The sequence below is a fragment of the Nerophis ophidion genome, linkage group LG20, assembly GCF_033978795.1.
Source record: "Nerophis ophidion isolate RoL-2023_Sa linkage group LG20, RoL_Noph_v1.0, whole genome shotgun sequence".
Classification (NCBI taxonomy): domain Eukaryota; kingdom Metazoa; phylum Chordata; class Actinopteri; order Syngnathiformes; family Syngnathidae; genus Nerophis; species Nerophis ophidion.
The window spans coordinates 41666789-41686382 of NC_084630.1; the positions used below are offsets into that span (position 1 = coordinate 41666789).

Genomic DNA, 19594 nt, shown 5'->3' on the forward strand with positions numbered 1-19594 from the left:
AATGATGTCTATAGTGCACAATGATGTTTATAGTGCACAATGATGTTTATAGTGCACAATGATGTTTATAGTGCACAATGATGTTTATAGTGCACAATGATGTCTATAGTGCACAATGATGTCTATAGTGCACAATGATGTCTATAGTGCACAATGATGTTTATAGTGCACAATGATGTTTATAGTGCACAATGATGTTTATAGTGCACAATGATGTTTATAGTGCACAATGATGTCTATAGTGCACAATGATGTTTATAGTGCACAATGGTGTTTATAGTGCACAATGATGTTTATAGTGCACAATGATGTCTATAGTGCACAATGATGTTTATAGTGCACAATGGTGTCTATAGTGCACAATGATGTTTATAGTGCACAATGATGTTTATAGTGCACAATGATGTCTATAGTGCACAATGATGTCTATAGTGCACAATGATGTTTATAGTGCACAATGGTGTCTATAGTGCACAATGATGTTTATAGTGCACAATGATGTTTATAGTGCACAATGATGTTTATAGTGCACAATGTCTATAGTGCACAATGATGTCTATAGTGCACAATGATGTTTATAGTGCACAATGATGTTTATAGTGCACAATGATGTCTATAGTGCACAATGATGTCTATAGTGCACAATGATGTTTATAGTGCACAATGATGTCTATAGTGCACAATGATGTTTATAGTGCACAATGATGTTTATATTGCACAATGATGTTTATAGTGCACAATGATGTCTATAGTGCACAATGATGTCTATAGTGCACAATGATGTTTATAGTGCACAATGGTGTCTATAGTGCACAATGATGTCTATAGTGCACAATGATGTTTATAGTGCACAATGATGTCTATAGTGCACAATGATGTCTATAGTGCACAATTATGTTTATAGTGCACAATGATGTTTATAGTGCACAATGATGTTTATAGTGCACAATGATGTTTATAGTGCACAATGATGTCTATAGTGCACAATGATGTCTATAGTGCACAATGATGTCTATAGTGCACAATGATGTCTATAGTGCACAATGATGTCTATAGTGCACAATGATGTTTATAGTGCACAATGATGTCTATAGTGCACAATGTTGTTTATAGTGCAGGATCATGTTTATAGTGCACAATGATGTTTATAGTGCACAATGATGTCTATAGTGCACAATGATGTTTATAGTGCACAATGATGTTGATAGTGCACAATGATGTTTATAGTGCACAATGATGTTTATAGTGCACAATGATGTTTATAGTGCACAATGATGTCTATAGTGCACAATGATGTCTATAGTGCACAATGATGTCTATAGTGCACAATGATGTCTATAGTGCACAATGATGTTTATAGTGCACAATGATGTCTATAGTGCAGAATGATGTCTATAGTGCACAATGATGTTTATAGTGCACAATGATGTTTATAGTGCACAATGATGTCTATAGTGCACAAAGTTGTTTATAGTGCAGGATCATGTTTATAGTGCACAATGATGTTTATAGTGCACAATGATGTCTATAGTGCACAATGATGTTTATAGTGCACAATGATGTTGATAGTGCACAATGATGTTTATAGTGCACAATGATGTTTATAGTTCACAATGATGTTGATAGTGCACAATGATGTTTATAGTGCACAATGATGTTGATAGTGCACAATGATGTTGATAGTGCACAATGATGTTGATAGTGCACAATGATGTTTATAGTGCACAATGATGTTTATAGTGCACAATGATGTCTATAGTGCACAATGATGTCTATAGTGCACAATGATGTCTATAGTGCACAATGATGTCTATAGTGCACAATGATGTCTATAGTGCACAATGATGTTTATAGTGCACAATGATGTTTATAGTGCACAATGATGTCTATAGTGCACAATGATGTTTATAGTGCACAATGATGTCTATAGTGCACAATGATGTTTATAGTGCACAATGATGTTTATAGTGCACAATGATGTTTATAGTGCACAATGATGTTTATAGTGCACAATGATGTCTATAGTGCACAATGATGTCTATAGTGCACAATGATGTCTATAGTGCACAATGATGTTTATAGTGCACAATGATGTTTATAGTGCACAATGATGTTTATAGTGCACAATGATGTTTATAGTGCACAATGATGTCTATAGTGCACAATGGTGTTTATAGTGCACAATGGTGTTTATAGTGCACAATGATGTTTATAGTGCACAATGATGTCTATAGTGCACAATGGTGTTTATAGTGCACAATGGTGTCTATAGTGCACAATGATGTTTATAGTGCACAATGATGTTTATAGTGCACAATGATGTCTATAGTGCACAATGATGTTTATAGTGCACAATGGTGTCTATAGTGCACAATGATGTTTATAGTGCACAATGATGTTTATAGTGCACAATGATGTTTATAGTGCACAATGTCTATAGTGCACAATGATGTCTATAGTGCACAATGATGTTTATAGTGCACAATGATGTTTATAGTGCACAATGATGTCTATAGTGCACAATGATGTCTATAGTGCACAATGATGTTTATAGTGCACAATGATGTCTATAGTGCACAATGATGTTTATAGTGCACAATGATGTTTATATTGCACAATGATGTTTATAGTGCACAATGATGTCTATAGTGCACAATGATGTCTATAGTGCACAATGATGTTTATAGTGCACAATGGTGTCTATAGTGCACAATGATGTCTATAGTGCACAATGATGTTTATAGTGCACAATGATGTCTATAGTGCACAATGATGTCTATAGTGCACAATTATGTTTATAGTGCACAATGATGTTTATAGTGCACAATGATGTTTATAGTGCACAATGATGTTTATAGTGCACAATGATGTCTATAGTGCACAATGATGTCTATAGTGCACAATGATGTCTATAGTGCACAATGATGTCTATAGTGCACAATGATGTCTATAGTGCACAATGATGTTTATAGTGCACAATGATGTCTATAGTGCACAATGTTGTTTATAGTGCAGGATCATGTTTATAGTGCACAATGATGTTTATAGTGCACAATGATGTCTATAGTGCACAATGATGTTTATAGTGCACAATGATGTTGATAGTGCACAATGATGTTTATAGTGCACAATGATGTTTATAGTGCACAATGATGTTTATAGTGCACAATGATGTCTATAGTGCACAATGATGTCTATAGTGCACAATGATGTCTATAGTGCACAATGATGTCTATAGTGCACAATGATGTTTATAGTGCACAATGATGTCTATAGTGCAGAATGATGTCTATAGTGCACAATGATGTTTATAGTGCACAATGATGTTTATAGTGCACAATGATGTCTATAGTGCACAAAGTTGTTTATAGTGCAGGATCATGTTTATAGTGCACAATGATGTTTATAGTGCACAATGATGTCTATAGTGCACAATGATGTTTATAGTGCACAATGATGTTGATAGTGCACAATGATGTTTATAGTGCACAATGATGTTTATAGTTCACAATGATGTTGATAGTGCACAATGATGTTTATAGTGCACAATGATGTTGATAGTGCACAATGATGTTGATAGTGCACAATGATGTTGATAGTGCACAATGATGTTTATAGTGCACAATGATGTTGATAGTGCACAATGATGTCTATAGTGCACAATGATGTTTATAGTGCACAATGATGTTGATAGTGCACAATGATGTTGATAGTGCACAATGATGTTTATGGTGCAGACTGATGTTGATAGTGTAAATAGTGAGGTGAAAGTGGATCTCACCAGTACTTGTACGTAGCTGACAGGGAAGAATCCAGTGTTTGCGTGCAGGCATCCTCGGTACCACTCACTGTCCACCTTCTCCACCCTGCTGATGATGTCACCCGCCTGCAGAGCCAGCTCTCCTTCGCCCTCTGAGGAAAAGAAGCAGCCATCAAATACATTTCAACAGCAATATATCACATGTATACAATACTTTTGTAGCTACTTTTATACAAGTAAAATAGTGTGTTTATTATTGTTTTTTATAATATCCATCCATCCATTTCTACCACTTGTCCCTTTAGGGGTCGCCCGAATCTCAGCTGCATTAAGCAGTACGCGGGTTTTTTTTTATTAATATTTTATTATAATTGTTATATTTCTTGTATCGTTAATACATTTCTGTAAAATTTTACAACATGTATATAATTTGTATTCTTTTGATATATGTATTTCAAAATAAGATTTTTATTTGATATTATTATTTTGTAATTATGTAAAAAAGTCTCAAATTTAAAATGTTTTAAAATAATTTTTATGAATGTTATAAAAAATATGTATGAATATTTGTTATCAATATCATTTATGTTCATTTCCAAATAAGTTTTAGTTATTATTAATAAATTATAATATTTGATAAAGTATTTCAAAATGTGTTTATTTTTTAAATGTTTATGATTTATTATTACTAATATGTTATAAATGATATTGTATAAAACATTTCAAAATGTATTTAATTTTTTCAATATTTGTATAAATGTTATTGTATAAATGTTATAAATACTTTTCATAAATGTTACTATTTGTTCTTTACATAATATATATGTCATTAATAATAATTATATCTATTACTAAATAATATATTTTTTTGTATTGTATAAAACATTTCAAAATTAAATTTTTTCAATATTTTTATAAATGTTTTTGTGTAAGTGTTATAAATACTTTCAGAAATGTTACTATTTGTTCTTTACATAATATATAAGTCATTAATATTGATTATATTCATTACTAAATAATATTATTTTTTGTATTATATTGTATAAACATTTCAAAATGACATTCTTTCAATATTTTCATAAATGTTTTTGTATAACTGTTATAAATACTTTTCATAAGTGTTACTATTTGTTCTTTACATAATATATAAGTCATTAATATTAATTACATTCATTACTAAATATCATTATTTTTTGTATTATATTGTATAAAACATTTCCAAATTACATTTTTTCAATATTTTAATAAATGTTTTTGCATAACTGTTATAAATACTTTTCATAAGTGCTACTATTTGTTCTTTACATATCTGTGTCATTAATATTAATTATATTCGTTAATAAAGAATATCATTATTTTTGTTGTATTATATTGTAAATCATATTCTATAAAATATTTCAATATGCATTTAGTTGCTTTAATGTTTATGATTTATTATTACTAATATATTGTGAATAATATTGTATAAACATTTCAAAATGTATTACATTTTTTTATATTTTCATAAATGTTATTGTATTTTTTTTTATAAATGTTAATTTTTATGTTATTATTATTTATATTAATTTCTAAATCCACTTGGCACTGGAACATGTCCTAGTTATTCTTTTTATAAATGTTTTTATATATTATTTTTTTAATAAAAATACATGCTGTATTTATGAATATTGATATATTTTAAATAATATTGTATAAAATATTTCAAAATGCATTCCAATTTTTTTTATTGGTACATTTTTTAATAATAGCATTTATTACTATTAATATATTTTAAATAATATAATTGATATGTGAAACATATCTGTGTCATTAATATTAATTATATTCATTAATAAAGAATATCATAATTTTTGTTGTATTATATTGTAAATAATATTCTATAAAATATTTCAATATGCATTTAGTTGTTTTAATGTTTGTGATTTATTATTACTAATATATTGTGAATAATATTGTATAAACATTTCAAAATGTATTTCATTTTTTAAATATTTTCATAAATGTTATTGTATTTTTTTTAAATAAATGTTAATTTTCATGTTATTATTATTTATATTAATTTCTAAATCTACTTGGCACTGGAACATGTCCTAGTTATTCTTTTTATAAATGTTTTTTATATATTATTTTTTAAATAAAAATACATGCTGTATTTATGAATATTAATATATTTTAAATAATATTGTATAAAATATTTCAAAATGCATTCATTTTTTTTTTTATTGGTACATTTTTAAATAATAGCATTTATTACTATTAATATATTTTAAATATAATAGATATGTGATACATATCTGTGTCATTAATATTAATTATATTCATTAATAAAGAATATCATTATTTTTGTTGTATTATATTGTAAATAATATTCTGTAAAATATTTCAATATGCATTTAGTTGTTTTAATGTTTATGATTTATTATTACTAATATATTGTGAATAATATTGTATAAACATTTCAAAATGTATTTCATTTTTTTAATATTTTCATAAGTGTTACTGTATTTTTTTATGTTATTTTTTATATTAATTTCTAAATATACCACTTGGCACTGGAACATGTACTAGTTATTCTTTTTATAAATGTTTTTTTAATAATAATACATGCTGTATTTATGAATATTAACATATTTTAAATAATATTGTATAAAATATTTCAAAATGCATTCAATTTTTTTGATTGGTACATTTTTAAATAATAGCATTTATTACTATTAATATATTTAAAATAATATAATAGATATGTGATACATATCTATGTCATTAATATTAATTATATTCATTAATAAAGAATATCATAATTTTTGTTGTATTATATTGTAAATAATATTCTATAAAATATTTCAATATGCATTTAGTTGTTTTAATGTTTATGATTTATTATTACTAATATATTGTGAATAATATTGTATAAACATTTCAAAATGTATTTCATTTTTTAAATATTTTCATAAATGTTATTGTATTTTTTTTAAATAAATGTTAATTTTCATGTTATTATTATTTATATTAATTTCTAAATCCACTTGGCACTGGAACATGTCCTAGTTATTCTTTTTATAAATTTTTTTATATATTATTTTTTTAATAAAAATACATGCTGTATTTATGAATATTGATATATTTTAAATAATATTGTATAAAATATTTCAAAATGCATTCAATTTTTTTTTTATTGGTACATTTTTAAATAATAGCATTTATTACTATTAATATATTTTAAATAATATAATAGATATGTGATACATATCTGTGTCATTAATATTAATTATATTCATTAATAAAGAATATCATTATTTTTGTTGTATTATATTGTAAATAATATTCTGTAAAATATTTCAATATGCATTTAGTTGTTTTAATGTTTATGATTTATTATTACTAATATATTGTGAATAATATTGTATAAACATTTCAAAATGTATTAAATTTTTTTAATATTTTCACAAGTGTTACTGTATTTTTTTATGTTATTTTTTATATTAATTTCTAAATATACCACTTGGCACTGGAACATGTACTAGTTATTCTTTTTATAAATGTTTTTTTAATAATAATACATGTTGTATTTATGAATATTAACATATTTTAAATAATATTGTATAAAATATTTCAAAATGCATTCAATTTTTTTGATTGGTACATTTTCAAATAATAGCATTTATTACTATTAATATATTTTAAATCATATAATAGATATGTGATAGCAGTACATTTAGTTAATGAGCTATACAGCAGCATCACACTGCGACTCCAACATTTTTAATATTAATCTATTTGAAATAATATTGTATAAAATATATCAAAATGCATTATTTATTACTATTAATATTTTGGAAATAACATGATAGAAGGTATTGATATCAGTTCACTAGCTGGCATGCTATCCTCACCCAGCGTCATAAAAGTAGAAGAAAAGATGCTGACCTGGCGTGAAGTCATGCAGAGCTTGAACCTTCAGCACATTTGAAGCCTGCAAACAACAAGGTCACGCTTTCAAAATGCATGCAAGGTGAAAGTGGAGTTCTGCGTGGCTGACCTGCGAGGGCGTGGCGGGGAAGTGGGCGTGCAGCGGCGTGATGACTTGCAGGCGAGACTTGTGGACGCCACCTCGGGCGTCTCCCACTTGGCACTGGAACATGTCCTGGTTGACCTCGTCCAGCAGGAGGACAACTTGGTTTTTCTGCGGCAAGAAGCAAGATGTCATTGTGCAGACGTAGCTGAGGGCAGCGCGGCATGGCTCGGTTGGTAGAGCGGCCGTGCCAGCAACTTGAGGGTTGCAGGTTCCATTCCCGCTTCCGCCATCCTAGTCACTGCCGTTGTGTCCTTGGGCAAGACACTTTACCCACCTGCTCCCAGTGCCACCCACACTGCTTTAAATGTAACTTAGATATTGGGTTTCACTGTGTAAAGCGCTTTGAGTCACTAGAGAAAAGCGCTATATAAATATAATTCACTTCACATCCTGCAGGTGGCACTCTTTTACCTTCCAACATACTTTTTACAGTAAATACAGAAGAGCGCATACTTGCCAACCCTCCCGGATTTTCCGGGAGACTCCCGAAATTCAGCACCTCTCCCGAAATTCAAACGGAACTGGGGGCCACGCCCCCTCCAGCTTCATGCGGACTTGAGTAACGTGTCGACAGCTTGTTTTCAAGTGAAGTGAAGTGAATTATATTTATATAGCGCTTTTCTCTAGTGACTCAAAGCGCTTTACATAGTGACACCCAATATCTAAGTTCCATTTAAAGCAGTGTGGGTGGCACTGGGAGCAGGTGGGTCAAGTGTCTTGCCCAAGGGCACAGTATAAGAAACCTGTGAAAACCAGTGAAAAACATCAAAATACAGTACAATCCAGTGAAAAACTGTAAATAAAAAACAAAATAGTGAACAGTACAAAAAACCCCCTGTGAAAAACAGTGAAGAAAAGAGTGAAAAACAGTAGAAAACAATAAATAAAACAGTGAAAAACAGTAGAAAACAGCCCGCTTTCCCACAATTTAAACAGCGTGTCTGCCCAATGACGTTATAACTGTAGAATGATCCAGGGCGACTTCTTGGTTTCTTATGTGGGTTTATTGTTAGGCAGTTTCATTAACGTCCTCCCAGCGCGGTAACAACACACAACAACAGCAGTCACGTTTTCGTCTACCGTAAAGCAGTTCGTCTGCCGTAAACAGCAATGTTGTGACGCTCGTAAACAGGACAACACTGCCATCTACCGCGCATGCATATGTGACGATAACATCCACGGCTTTTAGAGAGTGCAGTGCACAACTGCGCACTCAACAAGGAGACGAAGCAGAAGAACGAGGAAAATAAAGCATGTTCAGCATGGTTAAAAAATTTGTGACAGAGAATAGAACAAGGATGGATGATTCAACCCTTAACTCAAAAATGAGTAGATGAGTGTTATGTGTGTGTATATGTGTAAATAAATGAACACTGACATTCAAGTATTTCTCTTATTTATATATATGTTAAAAAATGTATATATATATATATATGAAATACTTGACACAAAAACTCCCCAAGTGCATGTGACAAGAGTGCAAAACTCAGGACTGCAAAATAAGCTACTCAAAGATCCTGTATACGACAGGAGCGCTCTACTGAACACAAAAATGCCAGTCGAAAAATCCTCTAAATGACAGGAGAGTTATGACGTTTTTAAGAACCTACTAACTGTGAAAGGGCTCGTCAAAGATCCTCTATATTATATTATTACTATTGTTATTAGTATTAGAATTATAATAATAATTATTATTGGTCCGAATTTAAAACATGCTAGTCAAAGATCCTGTATATCGGTGGTTCTCAAACTTTTTTCCACCAAGTACCACTTCAGAAAACCCTTGGCTGTCCAATGAGCAACATTCAAATACAGTAGCGTAGTAGGACTACATATTAATCAAAAACAAGGCAGAGGTTTTATTTAACAAAAACTGTATATTTAATCACAGTTTGAACAGTAACACTGTGTTTGCATATTTAATTTAGTGATTATTTGGCGTACCACTAGTTGAAGAATCACTGCCCTGTAGGACAGGAGTGTTTTGGCAATTTTAAGAACCTACTGTGTGAAAAGGTAATCAAAGATCCTCTATATGCTTTTAAAGACCAACCAGAAAAATGCTAGTCAAAGATCCTCTATTTGACGAGATCTTAGTTAGTTTACTGGTACAATTCCATTCTCTATAGTGTTCTGGGCAGTTCAGATCAAGACCTGTAAAGTCTGCCTAGCAACAAAGGTCATGACCAGGAACAGGAATCCTAGCACTTGTAAGATTTATGTTCCTGTGCCTGGTTTTCCTGGTTCTACATTCAGTTTTTCCCACCTGGAATGACAGTTCTCCTGTGGCGTCGCCGCTAAAATCCGAGGCGGCGATCCCATGAGGCAGGTGAAGCTGTCGCAGGAACACAGAAAAGGTAAACCACAGCGCAGGAACACAGAAAAGGTAAACCACAGGGAAGGAACACAGAAAAGGTAAACCACAGGGAAGGAACACAGAAAAGGTGAACCACGGCAAAGGAACACAGAAAAGGTAAACCACGGGGAAGGAACACAAAAGGTAAACCACGGCACAGGAACACAGAAAAGGTAAACCACGGGGAAGGAACACAGAAAAGGTTAACCACGGCACAGGAACACAGAAAAGGTAAACCACATGTACACAGAAAAGATGAACCACGGCGCAGGAACACAGAAAAGGTGAACCACGGCACAGGAACGCAGAAAAGGTAAACCACATGTACACAGAAAAGATGAACCCCGGCGCAGGAACACAGAAAAGGTGAACCACGGCACAGGAACGCAGAAAAGGTAAACCACAACACAGGAACGCAGAAAAGCTCAACCACGGCACAGGAACACAGAAAAGGTGAACCAAGGCGCAGGAACACAGAAAAGGTGAACCACGGCGCAGGAACACAGAAAAGGTGAACCACGGCGAAGGAACACAGAAAAGGTGAACCACGGCGCAGGAACACAGAAAAGGTGAACCAAGGCGCAGGAACACAGAAAAGGGGAACCACGGCGAAGGAACACAGAAAAGGTGAACCACGGCGCAGGAACACAGAAAAGGTGAACCAAGGCGCAGGAACACAGAAAAGGGGAACCACGGCAAAGGAACACAAAAAAGGTAAACTACGGCGCAGGAACACAGAAAAGGGGAACCACGGTGAAGGAACACAGAAAAGGTGAACCACGGCGCAGGGACACAGAAAAGGTGAACCACGGCACAAGAACACGGAAAAGGTAAACCACAACACATGTACACAGAAAAGATGAACCACGGCGCAGGAACACAGAAAAGGTGAAACACGGCGCAAGAACATAGAAAAGGTAAACCCCGGTGAAGGAACACAGAAAAGGTGAACCACGGCACAAGAACACAGAAAAGGTGAACCACGGCGCAAGACCACAGAAAAGGTAAACCCCGGTGAAGGAACACAGAAAAGGTGAACCACGGCACAGGAACACAGAAAAGGTGAACCACGGCACAGGAAGACAGAAAAGGTAAACCACGGGGAAAAGAACACAGAAAAGGTCAACCACGGGGAAAGGAACACAGAAAAGGTAAACCACGGCACAGGAACACAGAAAAGGTCAAGCACGGCACAGGAACACAGAAAAGGTAAACCACGGCGAAGGAACACAGAAAAGCTAAACCACAGCACAGGAACACAGAAAAGGTGAACCACGGCACAAGAACACAGAAAAGGTGAACCACGGCACAGGAATACAGAAAAGGGGAACCACGGCACAGGAACACAGAAAAGGTAAACCACGGCACAGGAACACAGAAAAGGTAAACCACGGCGAAGGAACACAGAAAAGGTAAACCACGGCGAAGGAACACAGAAAAGGTGAACCACGGCGAAGGAACACAGAAAAGGTGAACCACGGCGCAGGAACATAGAAAAGGTAAACCACGCACAGGAACACAGAAAAGGTAAACCACGGGGAAGGAACACAGAAAAGGTGAACCAAGGCGCAGAACACAGAAAAGGTAAACTCCGGCGAAGGAACACAGAAAAGGTAAACCCCGGCGAAGGAACACAGAAAAGGTGAACCACGGCGCAGGAACACAAAAGGGGAACCACGGTGAAGGAACACAGAAAAGGTGAACCACGGCACAGGAACACAGAAAAGGTAACCCACAACATATGTACACAGAAAAGATGAACCACGGCGCAGGAATACAGAAAAGGTCAACCACGGCGCAGGAACACAGAAAAGATGAACCACGGCGCAGGAATACAGAAAAGGTAAACCACGGCACTGGAACACAGAAAAGGTGAACCACGGCACAGGAACACAGAAAAGGTGAACCAAGGCGCAAGAACACAGAAAAGGTAAACCACGGCACTGGAACACAGAAAAGGTAAACCACGGGGAAAGGAACACAGAAAAGGTAAACCACGGAGAAAGGAACACAGAAAAGCTAAACCACGGCACAGGAACACAGAAAAGGTGAACCACGGCACAGGAACACAGAAAAGTTAAACCACGGCACAGGAACACAGAAAAGGTGAACCACGGCGCAGGAACACAGAAAAGGTGAACCACGGCGAAGGAACACAGAAAAGGTGAACCACGGCGCAGGAACACAGAAAAGGTGAACCACGGCACAGGAACACAGAAAAGGTAAACCATGGCGAAGGAACACAGAAAAGGTGAACCACGGCGCAGGAACACAGAAAAGGTGAACCACGGCACAGGAACACAGAAAAGGTGAACCACAAGGCAGGAACACAAAAAAGGTAAACCACAGCGCAGGAACACAGAAAAGGTAAACCACGACACAGGAACACAGAAAAGGTAAACCACGACACAGGAACACAGAAAAGGTAAACCACGGCCCAGGAGTACGCGGCGGGAATCAAACCCTCACCGTGTACTTGTTGTAGAGCTGCTGGCCCGGGGTGGGTCTCGGGGGCAGCATGGGGATTCGCCTGGAGGGTTTTTGCGTTTGGGTCTTAGGCGGCGGGGGTCGTCCTGGTCCTGGTCTGGCTGCAGGTGGGCGCTGCGGTGGAGGTCTTCGTAGACTTTGCGCCCTGGAACGCAGTTTGCGGTTTATGTGGGATCGCATCACCAGGTGGGCGTGTTTACTTACCGAGTTGGCGGCGACGCGGCGGAGAAAGGTGCCTGCGGAGGAAGCACACACCTGGCTGGTAACCTAGCAACAGCAGTCGGCCATGTTGACTCACCTGCAGGGGCATGCTGGGTAAGGACTTCTGTTTTGGGACGCTTGCAGAAGTGAGGGAGCCTACGGGCTTCTGGGCGGGGAGTGGAGGGGCGTTAGCCGGCAGGCTCTCTGACAAGAAATACTACAGTCAGTGATTGATTATGCAGCTGAGCCACATGCTCTATACAATGTGTTATAGTGGTCCAAGTTCCTCTATACAATGTGTTATAGTGGTCCAAGTTCCTCTATACAATGTGTTATAGTGGTCCAAGTTCCTCTATACAATGTGTTATAGTGGTCCAAGTTCCTCTATACAATGTGTTATAGTGGTCCAAGTTCCTCTATACAATGTGTTATAGTGGTCCAAGTTCCTCTATACAATGTGTTATAGTGGTTCAAGTTCCTCTATACAATGTGTTATAGTGGTCCAAGTTCCTCTATACAATGTGTTATAGTGGTCCAAGTTCCTCTATACAATGTGTTATAGTGGTCCAAGTTCCTCTATACAATGTGTTATAGTGGTCCAAGTTCCTCTATACAATGTGTTATAGTGGTCCAAGTTCCTCTATACAATGTGTTATAGTGCTTCAAGTTCCTCTATACAATGTGTTATAGTGCTTCAAGTTCCTCTATACAATGTGTTTTAGTGGTCCAAGTTCCTCTATACAATGTGTTATAGTGGTCCAAGTTCCTCTATACAATGTGTTATAGTGGTTCAAGTTCCTCTATACAATGTGTTATAGTGCTTCAAGTTTCTCTATACAATGTGTTATAGTGGTTCAAGTTCCTCTATACAATGTGTTATAGTGGTCCAAGTTCCTCTATACAATGTGTTATAGTGGTCCAAGTTCCTCTATACAATATGTTATAGTGGTTCAAGTTCCTCTATACAATGTGTTAGAGTGGTCAAAGTACCTCTATACAATGTGTTACAGTGGTCAAAGTTCCTCTATACAACGTGTTATAGTGGTCCAAGTTCCTTTATACAATGTATTAAAGTGGTCCAAGTTCCTCTATACAATGTGTTATAGTGGTCCAAGTTCCTCTATACAATGTGTTATAGTGGTCCAAGTTCCTCTATACAATGTGTTATAGTGGTCCAAGTTCCTCTATACAATGTGTTATAGTGGTCCAAGTTCCTCTATACAATGTGTTATAGTGCTTCAAGTTCCTCTATACAATGTGTTTTAGTGGTTCAAGTTCCTCTATACAATGTGTTAAAGTGGTCCAAGTTCCTCTATACAATGTGTTATAGTGGTCCAAGTTCCTCTATACAATGTGTTATAGTGGTTCAAGTTCCTCTATACAATGTGTTATAGTGCTTCAAGTTTCTCTATACAATGTGTTATAGTGGTTCAAGTTCCTCTATACAATGTGTTATAGTGGTCCAAGTTCCTCTATACAATGTGTTATAGTGGTCCAAGTTCCTCTATACAATATGTTATAGTGGTTCAAGTTCCTCTATACAATGTGTTAGAGTGGTCAAAGTACCTCTATACAATGTGTTACAGTGGTCAAAGTTCCTCTATACAATGTGTTACAGTGGTCAAAGTTCCTCTATACAACGTGTTATAGTGGTCCAAGTTCCTTTATACAATGTATTAAAGTGGTCCAAGTTCCTCTATACAATGTGTTATAGTGGTCCAAGTTCCTCTATACAATGTGTTATAGTGGTCCAAGTTCCTCTATACAATGTGTTATATTGATGCAAGTTCCTCTATACAATGGGTTATAGGGATCAAAGTACCTCTATACAATGTGTTACATTGATCAAAGTTCCTCTATACAATGTTTTACAGTGGTCCAAGTTCCTCTGTACAATGTGTTACAGGGGTCAAAGTTCCTCTATACAATGTGTTATAGTGGTCAAAGTTCCTCTATACAATGTGTTATAGTGGTCCAAGTTCCTTTATACAATGTATTAAAGTGGTCCAAGATCCTCTATACAGTGTGTTATAGTGGTCCAAGTTCCTCTATACAATGTGTTAAAGTGGTCCAAGTTCCTCTATACAATGTGTTTAAATGGTCCAAGTTCCTCTATACAATGTGTTAAAGTGGTCCAAGTTCTTCTCTACAATGTGTTAAAGTGGTCCAAGTTCCTCTATACAATGTGTTAAAGTGGTCCAAGTTCCTCTATACAATGTGTTATAGTGGTCAAAGTTCCTCTATACAATGTATTACAGTGGTCCAAGTTCCTCTGTACAATGTGTTATAGTGGTCCAAGTTCCTCTATATAATGTGTAATAGTGGTTCAAGTTCCTCTATACAATATGTTATAGTGGTTCAAGTTCCTCTATACAATGTGTTAGAGTGGTCAAAGTACCTCTATACAATGTTTTACAGTGGTCCAAGTTCCTCTGTACAATGTGTTACAGGGGTCAAAGTTCCTCTATACAATGTGTTATAGTGGTCAAAGTTCCTCTATACAATGTGTTATAGTGGTCAAAGTTCCTCTATACAATGTGTTATAGTGGTCCAAGTTCCTTTATACAATGTATTAAAGTGGTCCAAGATCCTCTATACAGTGTGTTATAGTGGTCCAAGTTCCTCTATACAATGTGTTAAAGTGGTCCAAGTTCCTCTATACAATGTGTTTAAATGGTCCAAGTTCCTCTATACAATGTGTTAAAGTGGTCCAAGTTCTTCTCTACAATGTGTTAAAGTGGTCCAAGTTCCTCTATACAATGTGTTAAAGTGGTCCAAGTTCCTCTATACAATGTGTTATAGTGGTCAAAGTTCCTCTATACAATGTATTACAGTGGTCCAAGTTCCTCTGTACAATGTGTTATAGTGGTCCAAGTTCCTCTATATAATGTGTAATAGTGGTTCAAGTTCCTCTATACAATATGTTATAGTGGTTCAAGTTCCTCTATACAATGTGTTAGAGTGGTCAAAGTACCTCTATACAATGTGTTACAGTGGTCAAAGTTCCTCTATACAAGGTGTTATAGTGGTCCAAGTTCCTCTATACAATGTGTTAAAGTGGTCCAAGTTCCTCTATATAATGTGTTAAAGTGATGCAAGTTCCTCTATACAATGGGTTATAGGGATCAAAGTACCTCTATACAATGTGTTACATTGGTCAAAGTTCCTCTATACAATGTTTTACAGTGGTCCAAGTTCCTCTGTACAATGTGTTACAGGGGTCCAAGTTCCTCTATATCATGTGTTATAGTGGTTCAAGTTCCTCTACACAATATGTTATAGTGGTCCAAGTTCCTCTATACAATGTGTTACAGTGGTCAAAGTTCCTCTATACAAGGTGTTATAGTGGTCCAAGTTCCTCTATACAATGTGTTAAAGTGGTCCAAGTTCCTCTATATAATGTGTTAAAGTGATGCAAGTTCCTCTATACAATGGGTTATAGGGATCAAAGTACCTCTATACAATGTGTTACATTGGTCAAAGTTCCTCTATACAATGTTTTACAGTGGTCCAAGTTCCTCTGTACAATGTGTTACAGGGGTCCAAGTTCCTCTATATCATGTGTTATAGTGGTTCAAGTTCCTCTATACAATATGTTATAGTGGTCCAAGTTCCTCTATACAATGTGTTAGAGTGGTCAACGTACCTCCATACAATGAGTTACAGTGGTCAAAGTTCCTCTATACAACGTGTTATAGTGGTCCAAGTTCCTTTATACAATGTATTAAAGTGGTCCAAGTTACTCTATACAATGTGTTATAGTGGTCAAAGTTCGTCTATACAATGTGTTACAGTGGTCCAAGTTCCTCTGTACAATGTGTTATAGTGGTTCAAGTTCCTCTATACAATGTGTTATAGTGGTTCAAGTTCCTGTATACAATGTGTTATAGTGGTCAAAGTACCTCTATACAATGTGTTAAGTGGTCCAAGTTCCTATATACAATGTATTAAAGTGGTCCAAGTTCCTCTACACAATGTGTTATAGTTGTCCGAGTTCCTCTATACAATGTGTTACAGTGGTCCAAGTTCCCCCATACAATGTATTAAAGTGGTCCAAATTCCTCTATACAATGTGTTACAGTGGTCCAAGTTCCTCTATACAATGTGTTATAGTGGTCCAAGTTCCTCTATACAATGTGTTACAGTGGTCCAAGTTCCTCTATACAATGTGTTATAGTGGTCCAAGTTCCTCTATACAATGTGTTACAGTGGTCCAAGTTCCTCTATACAATGTGTTACAGTGGTCCAAGTTCCTCTATACAATGTGTTATAGTGGTTCAAGTTCCTCTATACAATGTGTTATAGTGGTCCAAGTTCCTCTATACAATGTGTTACAGTCCTCTATACAATGTGTTACAGTGGTCCAAGATCCTCTATACAATGTGTTATAGTGGTCCAAGTTCCTCTATACAATGTGTTACAGTGGTCCAAGTTCCTCTATACAATGTGTTACAGTGGTCCAAGTTCCTCTATACAATGTGTTATAGTGGTCCAAGTTCCTCTATACAATGTGTTACAGTCCTCTATACAATGTGTTACAGTGGTCCAAGTTCCTCTATACAATGTGTTATAGTGGTCCAAGTTCCTCTATACAATGAGTTACAGTGGTCCAAGTTCCTCTATACAATGTGTTATAGTGGTCCAAGTTCCTCTATACAATATGTTATAGTGGTCCAAGTTCCTCTATACAATGTGTTAGAGTGGTCAACGTACCTCTATACAATGAGTTACAGTGGTCCAAGTTCCTCTATACAACGTGTTATAGTGGTCCAAGTTCCTTTATACAATGTATTAAAGTGGTCCAAGTTACTCTATACAATGTGTTATAGTGGTCAAAGTTCGTCTATACAATGTGTTACAGTGGTCCAAGTTCCTCTGTACAATGTGTTATAGTGGTTCAAGTTCCTCTATACAATGTGTTATAGTGGTTCAAGTTCCTGTATACAATGTGTTATAGTGGTCAAAGTACCTCTATACAATGTGTTAAGTGGTCCAAGTTCCTATATACAATGTATTAAAGTGGTCCAAGTTCCTCTACACAATGTGTTATAGTTGTCCGAGTTCCTCTATACAATGTGTTATAGTGGTCCAAGTTCCCCCATACAATGTATTAAAGTGGTCCAAATTCCTCTATACAATGTGTTACAGTGGTCCAAGTTCCTCTATACAATGTGTTATAGTGGTCCAAGTTCCTCTATACAATGTGTTACAGTGGTCCAAGTTCCTCTATACAATGTGTTATAGTGGTCCAAGTTCCTCTATACAATGTGTTACAGTGGTCCAAGTTCCTCTATACAATGTGTTACAGTGGTTCAAGTTCCTCTATACAATGTGTTATAGTGGTCCAAGTTCCTCTATACAATGTGTTACAGTCCTCTATACAATGTGTTACAGTGGTCCAAGATCCTCTATACAATGTGTTATAGTGGTCCAAGTTCCTCTATACAATGTGTTAAAGTGGTCCAAGTTCCTCTATACAATGTGTTACAGTGGTCCAAGTTCCTCTATACAATGTGTTATAGTGGTCCAAGTTCCTCTATACAATGTGTTACAGTGGTCCAAGTTCCTCTATACAATGTGTTATAGTGGTCCAAGTTCCTCTATACAATGTGTTACAGTGGTCCAAGTTCCTCTATACAATGTGTTACAGTCCTCTATACAATGTGTTACAGTGGTCCAAGATCCTCTATACAATGTGTTATAGTGGTCCAAGTTCCTCTATACAATGTGTTACAGTGGTCCAAGTTCCTCTATACAATGTGTTACAGTGGTCCAAGTTCCTCTATACAATGTGTTATAGTGGTCCAAGTTCCTCTATACAATGTGTTACAGTCCTCTATACAATGTGTTACAGTGGTCCAAGTTCCTCTATACAATGTGTTATAGTGGTCCAAGTTCCTCTATACAATGAGTTACAGTGGTCCAAGTTCCTCTATACAATGTGTTATAGTGGTCCAAGTTCCTCTATACAATATGTTATAGTGGTCCAAGTTCCTCTATACAATGTGTTAGAGTGGTCAACGTACCTCTATACAATGAGTTACAGTGGTCAAAGTTCCTCTATACAACGTGTTATAGTGGTCCAAGTTACTCTATACAATGTGTTATAGTGGTCAAAGTTCGTCTATACAATGTGTTACAGTGGTCCAAGTTCCTCTGTACAATGTGTTATAGTGGTTCAAGTTCCTCTATACAATGTGTTATAGTGGTTCAAGTTCCTGTATACAATGTGTTATAGTGGTTCAAGTTCCTGTATACAATGTGTTATAGTGGTCAAAGTACCTCTATACAATGTGTTAAGTGGTCCAAGTTCCTATATACAATGTATTAAAGTGGTCCAAGTTCCTCTACACAATGTGTTATAGTTGTCCGAGTTCCTCTATACAATGTGTTATAGTGGTCCAAGTTCCCCCATACAATGTATTAAAGTGGTCCAAATTCCTCTATACAATGTGTTACAGTGGTCCAAGTTCCTCTATACAATGTGTTATAGTGGTCCAAGTTCCTCTATACAATGTGTTACAGTGGTCCAAGTTCCTCTATACAATGTGTTATAGTGGTCCAAGTTCCTCTATACAATGTGTTACAGTGGTCCAAGTTCCTCTATACAATGTGTTACAGTGGTCCAAGTTCCTCTATACAATGTGTTATAGTGGTTCAAGTTCCTCTATACAATGTGTTATAGTGGTCCAAGTTCCTCTATACAATGTGTTAC

At 35.6% G+C, this 19594-nt stretch overlaps 2 protein-coding genes across 3 annotated transcripts in view; one reads left to right on the forward strand and one right to left on the reverse strand.

Moving 5' to 3' along the window:
* Positions 1-19594, forward strand: part of LOC133539140 (uncharacterized) — a 377041-nt gene that overhangs the window by 52629 nt on the left and 304818 nt on the right. The gene's annotated exons all lie outside the window — the stretch shown is intronic.
* Positions 1-19594, reverse strand: part of sh3d19 (SH3 domain containing 19) — a 56243-nt gene that overhangs the window by 11401 nt on the left and 25248 nt on the right. The window contains exons 7-13 of one of the 2 annotated variants that reach the window (XM_061881231.1): positions 12977-13083; positions 12883-12914; positions 12661-12823; positions 10102-10170; positions 7800-7943; positions 7688-7733; positions 3782-3912 (exon numbers count right to left, since the gene is read on the reverse strand). In XM_061881231.1, coding sequence (XP_061737215.1) covers positions 3782-3912; positions 7688-7733; positions 7800-7943; positions 10102-10170; positions 12661-12823; positions 12883-12914; positions 12977-13083 — 692 coding nt within the window. The remainder of the gene's footprint in view (positions 1-3781; positions 3913-7687; positions 7734-7799; positions 7944-10101; positions 10171-12660; positions 12824-12882; positions 12915-12976; positions 13084-19594) is intronic. The other variant, XM_061881232.1, reaches the window with a different exon arrangement.